Source organism: Microtus pennsylvanicus, chromosome 17, assembly GCF_037038515.1.
Source record: "Microtus pennsylvanicus isolate mMicPen1 chromosome 17, mMicPen1.hap1, whole genome shotgun sequence".
NCBI classification, from domain to species: domain Eukaryota; kingdom Metazoa; phylum Chordata; class Mammalia; order Rodentia; family Cricetidae; genus Microtus; species Microtus pennsylvanicus.
The window spans coordinates 28,503,824-28,519,910 of NC_134595.1; the positions used below are offsets into that span (position 1 = coordinate 28,503,824).

The 16,087-nt window shown below is 42.4% G+C and overlaps 1 protein-coding gene across 10 annotated transcripts in view; it reads left to right on the forward strand.

The window, feature by feature from the left end:
* Hdac4 (histone deacetylase 4) overlaps positions 1-16,087 on the forward strand; it is a 263,727-nt gene that overhangs the window by 179,806 nt on the left and 67,834 nt on the right. For all 10 annotated transcript variants that reach the window (XM_075952184.1, XM_075952183.1, XM_075952187.1 and 7 more), the window contains one exon: positions 10,994-11,114. In XM_075952184.1, coding sequence (XP_075808299.1) covers positions 10,994-11,114 — 121 coding nt within the window. The remainder of the gene's footprint in view (positions 1-10,993; positions 11,115-16,087) is intronic.

A 16,087-nucleotide genomic window follows, 5' to 3' on the forward strand; every position in this document is an offset into this window, starting at 1 on the left:
TATTCTGCCCCCCCCCGACTCCAATCTTCTCCCCTCCCCATTCACCCACTCCTCCGCCAGGCCTCCCATGGGCTTGAACATAGCATAGCACAACAAGTCGAGGTAGAACCAAGTTCCTCCCCCTGCATAAAGGCTGGCCAGGGTAATCCAGAATGGGGAATAGGCTCCCAAAAGCCACCTAAGCACCGGGGACAGGTCCTGCTCTCACTGCTAGGAGCCTTACAAATAGACCAAACTTCATAACTGTCACACACATGCAGAAGGGCTAGATCGGTCCCATGCAGACTCCGTAACTGTTGGTCCAGAGCCCATGTGCTCCCACGAGCTCAGGTCAGCTGTTTCTGTGAGTTCCTCCATCATGTCCTTGACCCTACTGGCTCATATAATCCCTTCTCCCTTTCTTCAGGAGGTTACCAAGAGCTTGGCCCAGTGCTTGGCTGTGGATCTCTGCATCTTCTTCCATCAGTTACTGAATAAAGGGCTCTCTGATGACGGTTAAGGTAGTTAACAATATGATTACAGTTGATGGCCAGTTCAGGCACCCTCTCCACTATTGATAGAAGTCTTAGCTGGGATCATCCTTGTGGATTTCTAGGAGTTTCCCTGGCACCAGGTTTCTCCCTAACCCCAAAATGTGCCCCCCCCATCAAGATGTCTCTTTCCTTACACTCCCCCTCAATCCCATCCTGAACCTGCCTCCCATGCCCAGCTGTCCAACCCTCTCCCTCAAGTTCCCGTCCCCCAACCCCCCCCCCCCACTTTCACCACCAGTTTACCTAGGAGATCTCTTCTATTTGCCCTTCTCAGGGAAATCCATGTATCCCTCTTTGGGCCCTCTTTGTCATCTAGCTTCTCTGAGGTTGTGAATTGTAGTTGGTTATCTTGTACTTTACTCATAATGTCCATTTATGAGTGAGTTCATACCATGTTTATCTTTCTGGGTCTGTGCTACCTCACTCAGAATGATTTTTTTTTCTAATTCCATCCATTTGCCTGCAAATTTCATGAGATCATTGATTTGTACAGCTCCGTTGAGTAAATGTACCACATTTTCCTTATCCATTCTTCGGTTGAAGGGCATCTGGTTGTTTCCAGGTTCTGGCTATTATGAATAATGGTGCTATGAACATAGTTGAGCAAGTGTCCTTGTTATGTGATTGATCATGCTTTGGATATACACCTAAGATTTGTAAAGCTGAGTGTTGAGGTAGATTGATTCCCATTTTTCTGAGAAGCTGACATACCAATTCCCAAAGTTTGCACTCCCACCAGCAGTGGTTTTGCACTCCCCTTAATCCACATCCTCTCCAACATTAGCTATCATCAGTATTTTTGATTTAACCATTCTGACAGGTATAAGATGTTATCTCAGTTCCCTGATGACTAAGAATGTTTAACAATTTTTAAGTGTAGTTTGGCCATTTGAGATCCTTCTGTTGAGAATCCTGTTTCGATTTTTTATTTGGCTTATTTGGTATTTTGATGTCCAGTTTCTTGAGTTCTTTATATATTTTGAAGATCATCCCTCTATCAGATAAGGGTTGGTGAAGACATTTTCCCATTCTATAGGCTGTCAGTTTGTCTTACTGACAATGTCCTTTGCCTTACAGAAGTTCAGTTTCAGGAGGTTCCATTTAAAAATTATTGCTCTCCGTGTCTGTCCAACTAGTGTTATGTTCAGGAGTTAGTCTCCTGTGCCAATGCGTTCAAGGCTGCTTCCCACTTTTTCTTCAGGTTCAGTGTAACTGGATTTATGTTGATGTCTTTGATCTTACTGGGACTTGAGTTTTATGCAGGGTGATACATTTGTATCGAACTGCATTCATCATGCAGATACCCAGGTATGCCAGCACTATTTGCTGAAGATGTTTTCTTTATTCCGTTGTGTAATTTTGGCTTCTTTGTCAAAAATCGGGCATTCACAAGTGTATGGATTTACATCAGGGTCTTCAATTAGATTCCATTGATCCACATGTCTGTTTTAATGCCAATACCAAGGTGGTTTTGTTACTATAGCTCTATAGTAGAACTTGAAATCAGGGATGATGATGCTTCCAGAAGTTTCTTTATTGTACAGGATTGTTTTGGCTATCCTGGGTTTTTTGTTTTTCCATATAAAGTTGAGTATTGTTCTTTTAAGCTCTCTGAAGAATTGTGTTCTGATTTTGATGGGGATTATGTTCAATCTATAGATAACTTTTGTTAAGTTTTCCATTTTTACTATGTTTATCCTATGAGCATAGGAGAGCTATCCATTTTCTGATGCCTTCTTTAATTTTTTTCTTCAAAGACTTAAAGTTCTTGTCATTTAGATCTTTCACTTGTTTGGTTAAAATTATCCCAAGATATTTTATATTATTTGTGGCTATTGTAAAGGGTGGTATTTCTCTGATTTCTCTTTCAGCTTCTTTATCATTTGTATATAGGAAGGCTAATGAATTTTTTGAGTTGATCTTGTATCCTATCACATTACTAAAGATAATTATCAACTGTAGGAGTTTCCGGGTAGAATTTTTGGAATCACTTATGTATCTAAGCATATCATCTGCAAATAGCAGAAGTTTGATTTTTTTTTCCTTTCCAATTTATATCCCCTTGATCTCCTTTTGTTGTCTTATTGCTCTAGCCAGAACTTCAAGTACTATGTTGAATGGATATGGAGAGAATGGACAGCCTTGTCTTGTTCCTGATTTTAGTGGAATTTCTTTGAATTTCTCTCCATTTAATTTGATATTGGCTGTTGATTTGCTGTATTTGCTTTTATTATGTTTAGATATATTCCTTGTATCTCTAATCCCTTCAAGACCTTTATCATGAAAGGGTGTTAGATTTTGTTGAATGCTTTCGTTGGTGCAGGCCACATTTTCCAGAGGGATTATCCATTGCCTATTTGTTTTACCAAGTTACCCTCCTTTGCTAGTTTGTTATAACTTTGAATATGCATAGGTATTGATTTTTATCAGATATTTCAGCACTTTTTGGAGGTAATCATATGATTTTTTTCTAACATATTTAGTTAATGTGGTATCTATTTGGATAGAAATTCTATCTGACATATTTATAATAAATAGCCTCTCTCACCTTGACCATACAGCATTATATATACTTGGCTCATATTTTGTATATCTACAACTATATTTGCAAGAGATATTGGCGAGTGTTTTCTTTCTTTAAATGCCTTGCTAGGCTTGGCATTATGACAGTGCTGCCCTTGGGCTAAGCATCCTTTTCTCTTTGTTCAGTAGGAACTGTGGTGCTTTCCCATTTTACATCCTTAATATTGAATGTTTGCACCGTCTCTTATTGATGGTTGTTTCGTTCCATTAATTTTCTTCTTTAGTCTCTCCAGAGGCTTTTTTAATCGGTTATATTAGTCTATTTAGGAATCTAGTTTTGGCTTTATAGAAAGTCTTATGAATGTATTTCTATTTCATTTTTTCTACTAACCTTATTCTTTCCCTGATTTCTGTTTTCTTTGGGTTTGTGACTTTCTTGCTTTGTGAGTTACAAATCTAAATGAATGATTCCAACCTTTTCTTCTGAAATCTGAATGTAAAGCTATAAATTTTCCTCTAAGAACAACAGTATCTGTATTCAGTAAGTTTTCATATATAGTCTAACGTTTGTCTTTAAGTGAGTTTTTCATTTATATTTGATAGAACTACTGATATGTTTGTACTTAAGTATGTCAGTATACTTTACAAACCCTAATTATTAACCTCTTTTTGTTCCATTTTCTTACTCTAGATTTAATGAAGCTTTCTTTTCCACCAACTTGGAAACTATTATTCTGCCATTTCTTTACTGATCACAGTTATGGGTACCATAGCTGACTTGACTCCATCAAATCTAATCTCACTTGAATTCAAGAGTGTTACTGATTCAGTTAGGACTGCAGTTCTATTTTCAGGTTGGATGCATGTCCACATGTGGATGTTCACCTGGGATGATTTCCTGTCAGTTTCTTTAATGGAATCTAGTGGTGATGAATTTTTGTCTAAAATGTTATTTTCCTAATCCTGGAAGGTTAATTTTACTGAGTATAGATTACTAGGTTTTTATTTATTTTCTCTTAGCACTCTGAAGATCTTATTCCCTTTAAAAATTGCTATAATTCCTGTTGTTCCTTGCTAAGAGATAGTCGTTTTGTCTGGCTACTTTTTTGTTTGTTTTTATTGAGCTATATATTTTCTCCACTCCCGTACCTTCTTCCTCCCTTCTTTTCTGCCCTCTCGCATGGTCCCCATGCTCCCAATTTACTCAGGCAATCTTGTCTTTTTCTACTTTCCATGTACATTAGATCCATGTATGTCTCTCTAGATTCTCTGTAGTTGTGAATTATAGCGTAATTTTTCTTTGCTTTATGTCTAAAAACCACTTATGAGTGAGTACCTATGATATTTGTGTTTCAGGGTCTGGATTACCTCACTTAATATGAAGTTTTCTAGATCCATCCATTTGCCTGCAAAATTTCAAGATGTCAATAGTTTTTTTTACTGCTATGTAGTACTCCATTGTGTAAATATACCACATTTTCTTTTTTTAATTTAATTTTATTTATTTATTTATTATTTATTAAAGATTTCTGCCTCCTCCCCTCCACCGCCTACCATTTCCCTCCCCCTCCCCCGGTCAAGTCCCCCTCCCTCCTCAGCCCAAAGAACAATCAGGGTTCCTTGCCCTGTGGGAAGTCCAAGGACCACCCACCTCCATCCAGGTCTAGTAAGGTAAGCATCCAAACTGCCTAGGCTCCCACAAAGCCAGTACGTGCAGTAGGATCAAAAACCCATTTTCTTTATCCATTCTTCGGTTGAGGGGCATTTAGGTTATCTGGCTACTTTTAAGACTCTTCTCTTCAGCCGGACAGTGGTGGCACACACCTTTAATCCCAGCACTCAGGAGGCAGAGGCAGAGGCAGAGGCAGCAACAGGTGGATCACTGTTAGTTCAGGGCCAGCCTGGGCTACAAAGCAAGTTTGAAAACAGCCATGACTGTTATACAGAGAAACCCTGTCTCAAAAACCAAAAAATAAAGAGTCCCTCTTGTTTGTAGTATTTCTCAGATATACTTTTTAACTGCAGTTTTCTTTGTTTTCCTTGGTATTCATAGTCTTATATCTATGATTTAATGTTTTTATAAAATCTTAGAATTGACTAGTCTCATCTTTTATCCCAGAAAAAAATACTGCCCTTTCGCTCACTCAGTGAACCTGAGACTTTAGTTTCACACATTAGCCATTTTCTATGACCCCTATGTTTTTTCAGTTTGCTTCCTTTTGATAATTTATTCTAGTCAGACAACCACTGTACTAATTTGAAATTTCCCTGCGACATAAACTGCTGTTAAACTCACCTCATGGATTTTAATTTGCTAGATAGCTAGTTTGTATGGGATTTCTGCCATGCATAGTCCAGTTATCGTCCCTGTTGCGCTTGCTCCTCCCTTCTCACACCCCCTCCCATTGCCAGAGTGTCTCATCCTAGTGTTGGTCTATGAATGAGAAGCTGAGATATGGTTCAGAATCAGTGACACACAGGCTTAGAGACTGGGTTTCCTCTTTGCTTTATGCAGTTACCCAGATGCATTAAAACATTTTAATCATCTTGGTGCATGGTTCTAAGCTGATCAGAGGTGAGTTTCAGGCCTACTTAAACACAGAAGGTGTACTCTCTGGGGCCTGCTTCAGAGCCTGTGAGGCTTCCTGGGTCCATCCTTCTCATTGCAGTCCAGATTTTGTTGCCCTGGCCCCTTGGGCCACCCGTTCTCTGATCCATGGATACCTGAAGAGAAACCATTGGCCAAGGTGGCCCATCCACTGGCGCTCTCTCTCTCTCTCTCTCTCTCTCTCTCTCTCTCTCTCTCTCTCTCTCTCTCTCTCTCTCTCTCTCTCTCTCTCTCTCTCTCCAGTTTAACCCTGAGTCCCAGATCCCCCAGTGTCCCTGGCTGCCAGCAGAGACTGTAGAAGCCTGCAAGTCTCCTGACCATTCCTAGTAGGTTTGACCTGATTAACCTCTTCAGATCCCCGAAGTAGTGGTCCTTATATAGTCTGGTGTCCTCACCTCTCTGTACTCTTCCTTCCCTTTATTCTTTTTGTGATCTGCATCTTGTCTGCATTGAAGGAACATATTTAGGCTTGGAGGTTTGCCTTAGTGTAAGCTTTAGGTAGCATAATTGACATCTTGCCTTTAATGAATCCTCATTAGATTAGAAGTATTTACAAATAGGACTTTCCTAAAACAAGGTCCTTATGTTTTAAAAGGAACTAGATGACTGTCAAATAAATTTAATCCACTTGAATTCACTTTCAAACTTATCTTTAGTGTAAAGATTGTTATTATGTCAAATTAATTCTAAATTTAAATCGAGAAGTATTCTAATATGCCAGTGTAATTTTGTATATTTTTAAAATTAATGGTTTCAAAACATATATTTTAAGTTCATTGCTAATTTACTCTCTTGTCAGTTTATTTCTCTATTTCATGATTTCTAAATTCTAAGAAATTGTTTTGTGTACAAAATTAACATTTAGAATCATCAGTAATGTGATGTTCCACTCTTGAATTATGAACATATTTAATCTTCTTCACTTTAGCTGATAGAATTTCAAGGTAGTTTCCTTGCCACTCTTTGGAAGGAAGTGCTAAACCTTAATAATGTACCCAGACACTGTCATATCTCACTCAGTTGTGCCCTTAGGGAGCAAATTCTTTAAAGGCAACTAAAGGCCTTTCTGAGGTGAAGTGCAGACCTCTTGGGAACTAACTGTAGCATGTGCGGATTTGGCCTCTGTAGTTGACTGTTTTGACACTTGTCACTTTCAGGGCAGCTACTCTAAGTGAATTGACCTGCAGTGAATCTGAGGCCAGTAATCTCATTTTTAGACTCCTTAGCAGCTCTCAAGTGCAGCCAGTGCTGAATGCTGAGGTCTAGACAAGCCTTACGGCTCCAAGGAAGGCGGTTCATGGCCTGCCTAGCGCTCTTCTTGGAGGGCTGCCTTCTGCTGGGAAATGATCACCTTGTCCTCATAGGAGTCTGTGAGGGACTTGGCTGTGTGCATGTAGGGTGGTACTGCCCTCCAGAGTACATGCACACATCCCAGTGCCACTGGCACAGTGCCTAGGCTGGACTCATCCCAGCTCTGGGACTGGCCACTCCCTCCCTCGTTCGTGGTTCATGTGTGCCTCAGTGTGTATCCTATTTACTAGGTTTGCTGCTGTTGTTTTTGGAGTAGGGGAAATAGTGGTTATTTATCAAAAGATTACAGTTCAAATTTTTAACATTAACCAGTCAATCTGTGCTACAACCAACCAACAAATAACAATTTTTCTAGTTGCTGTAAAGCAACTCAGTCTAAATTGCTTTCTCAGAGCTTACGAAAATGGTCCAATAAAAATATTATCTCAAGGCTCATAGAATACGACTTCAGAAAACATCTCAGGTTTGTTTATGAGTCAGAAACGATGTCTGTGCTGTGTGCTAAGCCCCGCCCTTTGTTGACCTGGTGTTGGAATGTTCTCAGCTGCACTCCAGTCCTATCACAGGCAGCAGCCGTGGTTTTCACTTTGTGGATTTGGGTGGTCAGGTTTTATTATTAATAATAAACTGCATAGTTGAGTTTTTTGGCAAGCTTGCATAGACTTCGAAGCCCTAAGAATGCTGTTCTGTGGGGAGAAAGCAGCCAACAGACCAACACTGGGAGATGCTCTTATGTCGGGCCTAGGCAGCTCAGCCATGAAGGAGATTCTTGTTTATGCCATCACATGCAAATGGCAGGAGGCACCTTCAGTTTCTAAACGTTTGGAAAACCAGTGCAAAGTGTTGGTTATCTCCTTTCTTAAGGTTTTGTTTAACTGACTTTATTCATTATTTAATGAATCTTGTATACATTTTTAAACATTTACAGTGTTAAACATTAATTCTTAATCGTTCTTCAGTTTACTTATTGGTAAGAAATAATGAATTTCCTTTCACCGACAGTGAGTTCAGAAGAGTACATGCATTTTCCCTCTCAGTAACAACAGCACTACCTTTGTCAGCCATGTTCCCATTTGGAGACACTTGGGAATCTGAAGTATTTGCTAGCCATTTAGTTCCAAGCACTGGGCAAAGTGTAGATAGCATGGCATCATGATGTGCCTTTGGCTGCAAGTGATGCCAGGCTGTGTGTTACTCAGTGACAGAACACTTGGCCTGTTGTTCACCATGTCTTGCCTGGACTCATCTTCAGCACTGCATTAGAGAGACAAAGATACAAGTCTAGGGTCTAAGGTCGGTCACCCAATCCTAAGGGTGATCCTTTGTCCTATTTGTGAATCCATGCCTTCCCCTCAGGCATAGGAAAGATGAGAAAGAGTATCAGGTAGAAGCCAAGTTGTACCTCCATGCCAGACTGGTCAGCACTATGCCCAGCTTACTGGGTCTCCTGCCCTCCCATGGGCCTACCCACAGACCCCATTACCATCCAGGTCTGCTATTTCTTTGCTCTTTCTACATGGATTGACTACTTACTGAGGCCTCGCCTTGGTGCCTGCTGGTATGTGAATAGTACTGTCACCACTGGTTGGGACAGTGCTGACACATCTCAGGAGCTCTGAAAATCTGTCCTATGGATAAGTGATAATCAATATGGATATGGTTAAAAGAATAGGAATACAATTGTTATTCATTATTATGTTTTTGATTCTAGAACTTTTCCTCTATTAGAGAAATATGTGGAAAGAGAGCTTGAGCCAGCAGTAGTGAAACAGAGTAGGCTGAACAAAACTTTATTTTTGAATTCTCTTGTGGAACTCAAGAATCAAGATGTTTCCTTCCGAACTTCAGAAATTGTGCCTCTGCAGTTGCTTTGATGGTGTCATCCGCAGGACAAGTCAGTGCTGAACCTTGAACCTTGAAAACTTTAGCCTCGCCACCTGGCTGCTGTCCCGCATCACCATTCACCCAAGTGATGCTATGGAGTCAGGGTGAAGATGTGGCCCACAAGGCTCAGCCCAGGACCAGCTCTGTAAGCTCTCTTAGATTCAGTAACTGCTATAGAGTCTCCCATTTTGTGAGGAGAGGTGCTAGCAGGTGCTGGTTTGTGGAAAGTTACAGGCCTTTCTCATCCTGCATACCAAAAGCCCATGCTTACCTATGTAGCTTCCTGTCCCTCGTCCTTCTGGGCATGGAAAGAGAGAGGTGACCCTCTATGCCTCTATTGTTAATTTCACCACTGATGTCATCACCATCATCTGGTCTGTCAGCAGCATCCCCCATAGTAATAATAATAATAATAATATCATTGTAATGGTGAAAGTGATTATTTCATTTTTTCATATGTTTAGCAGTGATATTAAGTTTGCTTTATATCTGGGCTTGCATTTCTCTTTTAAGTAGCTCTTCTGTGGACTTGCTCTCTGCCCCCACCATGCCACAGGGCACTTCCTTTATTGATAATTGTAAAGATAATTAGTGTGTTTACAAGCATTATCCTTTTCTTGGTTTCCACTGCTCATGTTTCTGTTCAGTGTTAACCTGTTGCTTTCAGGAGTATCACGTGTTGAGCAAACATTTCCACAAGCACAGGATCCTTCCAAGTCCATGCATTGACAGACAGACTAGAACGCAGGTGACTAGGATTTAAGTATGGTGGTTTCCCGTGAGAGGCTCTGCAGAGTCTCCCACCCTCCATGTCTGTAGAACAGTGCATCAGTCTGAGCAGTTGGTCTGCTGTGCAGGATCAGAGAGTGTGCACCCAGCAATAACCCTGCCTTGGGCAGATGTTGAATTGAAGGTCAGAAGGAGACACTCTTTCTTAGTGATAGTAGCCACTTACAGTTTCTGTGCTGAAATGGTACTAGAGCCTACAGAGTAAACCAGGAAAATGATCCTAACAAATGCAGGATAAGAACAAAAGGCTAGCTGAAAGGATTATCTTTTTGGTTGGTGTCTTGGGGATTGAACCTAGGGGTTCGCTAGCGCCAGTCAAGAACCTCAGCACCCCACCCCTGATTATTATCCAACTTTTGAAAAAAAATCAATGGCAAAGCTTTTAAAAGACGGAAGGAAGTTATGGTGTTCAGTGGCAAAGGAAAACCCAGAATAGACTCCATAAAAAGTAGTGCGGGGCATCAGACTGTCCAGGTTTTTAAAGGAAATGAGACTGGGGTAGATGTGTGCCCTTGACCTTTCTAGACTTTCACCCAACCTCTGGGCCTTAGAATACCTGCTTATTGTAAAATGTGTTAGCAAAATATCTTGATGCTGTTTGTGTGATAAGATTACTCTTGGTCCTGTGTGCTACATGAAGTATTGGGGATCATTCAAGATGGTGCCTGAATACTGTATGATAGCATTCATAGGAGTCCTTGGTGTATTCTTCAGAAGGATGGGTGGGCACAGTACTAAGGTATCTGCAGTAGATCTGTGCGTGGCAAGTTGGGGCATGCGTGTGTAGTCCATTTCTTTCAGCAACAATCATCATACCACAAGAAAGCCCTGGGATACACAACTTCCACCTGAGTGAAATGGCAGTACTGCTTGCTAAAAGAGTGTGTAGCACCGGGCAGAGGGGGACAGGGCTGCACTGGATGGTAACAAAGCCATATGCATCATATATGTAGACACTATCCACCAGCTTTCCAGTAGAACAGACCTTGTCCCTCTGCGTGACCGTGTATGAAATTCTGTTTGCATGGAACTCTGTTTTAGAGTTTGCTGCTTGTTCAGAAGAGAGACTGGAACCACCATGCTTCTAGCACTTGGCTCTGAAACTTAATGCAGGGATATGCAAACTCCCTGCAGATATAAGTTGTGTTTGCTCACAGAAGCCTTTCCCTTGCTGAAATCTGTGTTTCAGTAGACTGCAGTCATGCAGTATTTGGAGACAAGACCTCCCCTTAAAGTTCCCTGGCCTTGGGAGAGCCCTGCAGAGGGAGCTCACTCCTCCTGCCTTGTACCTTGCACTCCCTGCTCCATATTGCTCCCCTCCTCCTCACTCTGATATTCCTGCCAGGTGCTGTAGCAAGCACTGAGGTGAAGATGAAGCTGCAGGAGTTTGTTCTCAACAAGAAGAAGGCACTGGCTCACCGGAACCTGAACCACTGCATTTCCAGTGATCCCCGCTACTGGTATGGGTAAGTGATCTGGGCCTCCTCTTTGGGTGCTTTGCATACTCAGCTCTGTGGACAGGTTTGAGAGGACCCAGTTTTTCAAAGACCTTCTAATGTAGGGGTGGTAGATGCTGAACCCCCAAAGCTCTATAACCAGATTTGAAGGGAGGAGGTCTGGGGATAGTGTGTGTTACTATCCAGATGAGGGGTTATAGTCCATTGAGGGGTGGATATCTTCAGAGTACCAAGTCACTATTCTTAAACACCATAGGAACCACTTGCAGAGGACTTCTGTCCTAATTATCCACTGTTGCTTACTCAACTCCAATCTAATGCTTAATCAGAGTCTGAAAGCATTTTGGCATTAGCCCAGCAAAGAAACCACTGAAATGGATGGTCCATGGTTAGGGCAATGGTTTTGTATTGTATGTGTTTGTGGGGGTTAGGGGATGAGAGGCGTGTGGAATTGTCCAGAGCAAAGAGAAAAAGAAGAAAACTGGACAGGGAAGCAAGAATGAAGAGGGTAGGGGGGTGAAACATTGCATTATATAGAGAAGGAGAAGGCGTGGGGGAGGTGAGAAGGGCCAGGAGGCTAGAGTGAACTTTGAAATGCATAACAAATATCAAATATGAATAGGGACTAAAGGAGTCTGGAGGCTGGCAGGGCCTTTGCTATGCAATAGCAGGCAAATGTCAATGGACAGCCCTCTGTCTCCTTTTCCAGAGTCAAGGGAAGATAATGGAAATGACTCTTTTTGTGGGCAGAAACCCTTTTCACAGGTTCCTAAGGAATACTGACTGTAGGCTTTTAGCAGTCCTTCTATATAGTCCAGCTTGAGCTGAGCCTATACTGTCATTTTTGAGCGTATACAATGCCTGTTGGGGAGCTTGAGTTTTCTTCTTTTCTCCTCTTTTTGAGGCTGAGTTTCACTGGCTGTCCTGAAACTCACTTTGTAGAGCAGGCTGGCCCCAAATTCACGGAAATTCTCCTGCCTCTGCCTTCTGAGTTCTGGGATTAAAGGTGTGCACCACCACGGCCTGGCCTGACAACATCTTTATGATTAGTTACTGAGTCCTTGGGAAAGTTGGAGAGAATTTGGAAGAGCTGTCAGCCTGGGCCAGAGCTTGCATAGTGAGCAAACCAAAGCAGGATCTTGTCTGTGCCAAGAGATACAAGCAGCTAACTTGTCCAGGGTAAACAAGGCTTGAGCGTGGGCCATTTGTGGTGTAGTATAGAGCCCACGAGGAGACTTGGCCAGTTCTCACACGAAACACATGGCTAATTTGAAATTATGTTATGTTGCTCTTAAGGGTCATTTCATTGCTAGAAAGACGCAATAGGATAGTTTTCCTAAATCAAAATGTAGTCATTAATTTCATTCAAGGGAAAAAATAGCTCTCCTAGTTTCAAAATGGCCTACTGTTTCCACTAAAACCCCACTGATCCCACTGAAACGGTCGATTTATTTGTATAGATAACTTCCGTTACCACAACGTAACCTGGGGAGGTGCATTTGTACAGTGAGGTTCTTCATTGTCTTTTACTTGCTTTGTAGCTGCATACACTGCAAATCAAAGTACACTACTGGTCTTCATGCAGCTTAGAAGAGGGTGAGGCAGGTGGCTCATGAGGAGTAGTGATGGGTGGTCATGTGGCGGGGCAGGTGAAGAGCCAGAGAGAACCTTAGCTTGTGGTGTGGTCTGCAGCCTCTGCTGCAGAGGTCAGCCTGGGCTTCTGCTATGCAGAGGCTCCATTGTCCTACAAGAATGGTCCGGGAGTTGCAGCCAATGATAGCAGTTGGGTTGGTGATTTGGAGGTGGACACAAGGATGCAAGCTAGAGAGGGCAGCAGGACTAGACTGGGTATAGGAGAGATGGTGGGACTTGGAAAAGGAGAACTGCTTAGGGCAGGTTTGGTGCCAACTTGTTAAAAGATTGTCTTCACACCAGGGAGCAGGGGGATCACCTTCAGAGAAGAAGAAGATGAACAGTCCAGTTTAGGACTTAGGGAGTTCAGGGGGGGGGGGGGCTGTTACAAGAAATACAGGGTTTCAAGTGGCACCTTTGCAGGAAGTGGGATTTGGGAGTGGAGTTACAGCTCTTGGGGGGCAGTCACAGTTGTATAAACAGATGGGACTGCTGAATCAGAAAGGGATTGGGAGAAAGGCCAACCGGAACAGGGGCTGTGGAGGAGCCAGCAGGTACCCTGCTACAGGTGAGGCTTTATGGGGGAGGGGATTAGGTACATACTGAGAGACTGAAGGAATAGTACCTAGAGGAGAGGGGAGAGGAGGAGGTCTTTTCCTAGAACTTTGTCCTGTACAGGTTGCTCCAGGGAGATCCTAACCTGCATAAGGCCCTCTTCCCTGAAACAGTTTGGGAGTAAGCTGACTAGAAAGGTCAGACCCTGATATCAGACACACCGTTCAGGAATTCAGTTTGATTTTATTGTGTTTGATGAACATGCAAGGATCCTGGCCAACCCTCATGTGCAGTGGCTAACCCATTGCGAGACATGATGGCAGAACACAGTCTTCTAGAGAAAGAGTTAAACCACTACTCAGCTTCACACATCATGTGGTGATTGCCGGTAACAGCCGACAGCCAGTGAGGTCTGAGCATGCGGGCCAAGCCAACAAAACTTTTAGAAGGAAACATGTTGAGAGGGGTTTCTTTCCAGCAATGAAATTACCCTTAAGAGCTGAAGTGTAAGAGCTGGCGAAGTCTCTTCATCAGTGTCACGAGCTGCGAGCCCGTTACTAGAAACAGTCAGACACCATCAGCATTTAAAACAGCTCTTTGAAAGGCACCTTTCAAGAAAACACATGAGCAGTAGACTAGAAGGAAATGCTTCAATGCATCTGTAAAGTGTGTGTGAAGCTGCTGCAACTTATCGTGTGTGTGCTAAAGATGTGAACAGGTGTGCCACAAGATAAGCTGTGGGAGTTGCCATCCAAGTGAGATGCGGCTTCTCACCTACAGGGCTAGCTATTCTTTAACCGGGGGTGGCAAAGTAGGGATGACTATTCCTGCACAGTTGGCTAGAGGGAAATTAAGTGGTGCAATACCATTAGAAATGGTTTAGAAGATCTTCAAATGGGACTACAGCCCAGCAGTATGCTTTCTAGTATTTGCCCAGGGATTCAAGTACACACCCAAGCTTAATCTCTGTGCTCCTAGCAGCTGAAACAGAAATGACCCTCAGGACCGTAGCAGGTGAGTGGCTTGATAGGTTGGATCACCGTGCACTGCAATTGTGCAGCAGTGTGGAGACCTTACAGGCAGTGTCCTTAAGCAGGGCGAACACATAGCCACCCCTCACCACTCTAGTCGTATAAAACTGAACTCAGCAAAACAAGGGACAAAGGGGACAGTCTGAAATTGGGACTGTTCAAAGTCTGTTTGGTGGTGATAATCCATGTAGGGAGGTGAGTGTCCATAATTTGAGCCTTAAAACTTCTGAGCCCCCAAAGTGCAATGTGTCATGTGTTAGCTCCCAGGCCTGTAAAATTTAGTCTTGCAAAAAATCCAGACCACGGGATTCCCATGAATAAACTTCATGTTAATTATATGTTAAAATAGTATTTTTATATCTCAGGTTAAGTAGAATACTAAAGTTAATTTCACCCATTTTTTTCTCATTTTTATGTAGCTACTAGAAAATGTAAATTACATGTGTAGCTCACACATTTCTGTTGGACTGTGTTGTTTCACTTGATTAACGAGTTTAGTTTAATCACTGGTATAAATCTGATGTAATGGGAAAGGCCAGTTGTTGATAGAATTTAAATGCTTGATTTTGTGTTATTTTATACCACATTGAAGGTAGCATTTAGAAAGAAAGCAATACTATTTGGTTTTCTATCTACAGTAATATGAGAACTGCCTTTAGTTTTATTCTGTTTATTTATTGTTTTTTTCTTTCTTTTTTTTTTCTTTTTTTGGGGGTGCTACTGGGAATTGAACCCCAGGCCTCACACATGCTAGGCAGGTATTTTTCCATTGACGTACATCCTCTAGTTCCAAAGACTTCCTCTTTGAAAAGGTCTGGTCAGTGAACGAGCATCTTCCTGCCGACTTTGTCTGCATCCTAGGCTAGAAATCAGGGCGAGTTAGAAACTGTTCTGTGTTCCTAACCTTTGGGATGTGAGGATATGTGAGTCTGGGTTGGGGGGGGGGGTGAGTATGAAGTTACAAACTTTATATGGTGGGTGTGTAAATAGGTACAGTGATAGGGCATGAACTATAGGAGTTAGGGGATACAAACTTAGCCAGGGATAGGATTTGGATCCTTCCTTAGTGAGTTAATCCCAGGGTGAGGTGTGTTAGCCTGGCATTTGAAGGGCATACCAAGGCTATCTGCTGGCATTTCTTCCCAAGTGGCTGCTTATTCCTGGCATGCAAAGAGAGAAATGCCGAGAACCATGGGTAAGGAGGCTGCTCCTTACAAGGGAGCTGGTTATGGGGACATGAAGGTTCCCTTCTGCAATCTCTAGAGTCCCACAGAGGCCCCACTGGCTGTACATCATAACTGCCAGCTACAGCTGCAGCTCCAGGAAGTGTTTCTAGAGGACAAGGTAGGCAGCACTGGGAGCTGTGGCTCTGGCTCAAGGCAAGTGGTCCACAGCAACCTCTTATTTCAGCTCATTTACAGACTGTGCAGAAAAGTGGGTTTTTATTTAATATTGACAGCATCTCGAGAGATGAGATGAGTAAGCGGAGATCTACTGGATCTGGAGTGACCAGATTTCCAACTGTTCTCCAGTAGGAAGAAACCCTGTCATGAAACGTAACAATGGTATTGTGTTTATTACATTTCTTTTAATTATTATATTTAAATTGTTTTCCTGTAGTTGACCATCTTTTTAACACAAACACACCCCATCTGTGTTGTAGGAAAGAGAAAAGGGATGCCAAGGACCCCGTTGTAACTTAGCATTGAAGAAGTCTTCAGAGCTGCCCTCTTAGATTTGTTTCTGAGAGTCCCTTTAGTACAT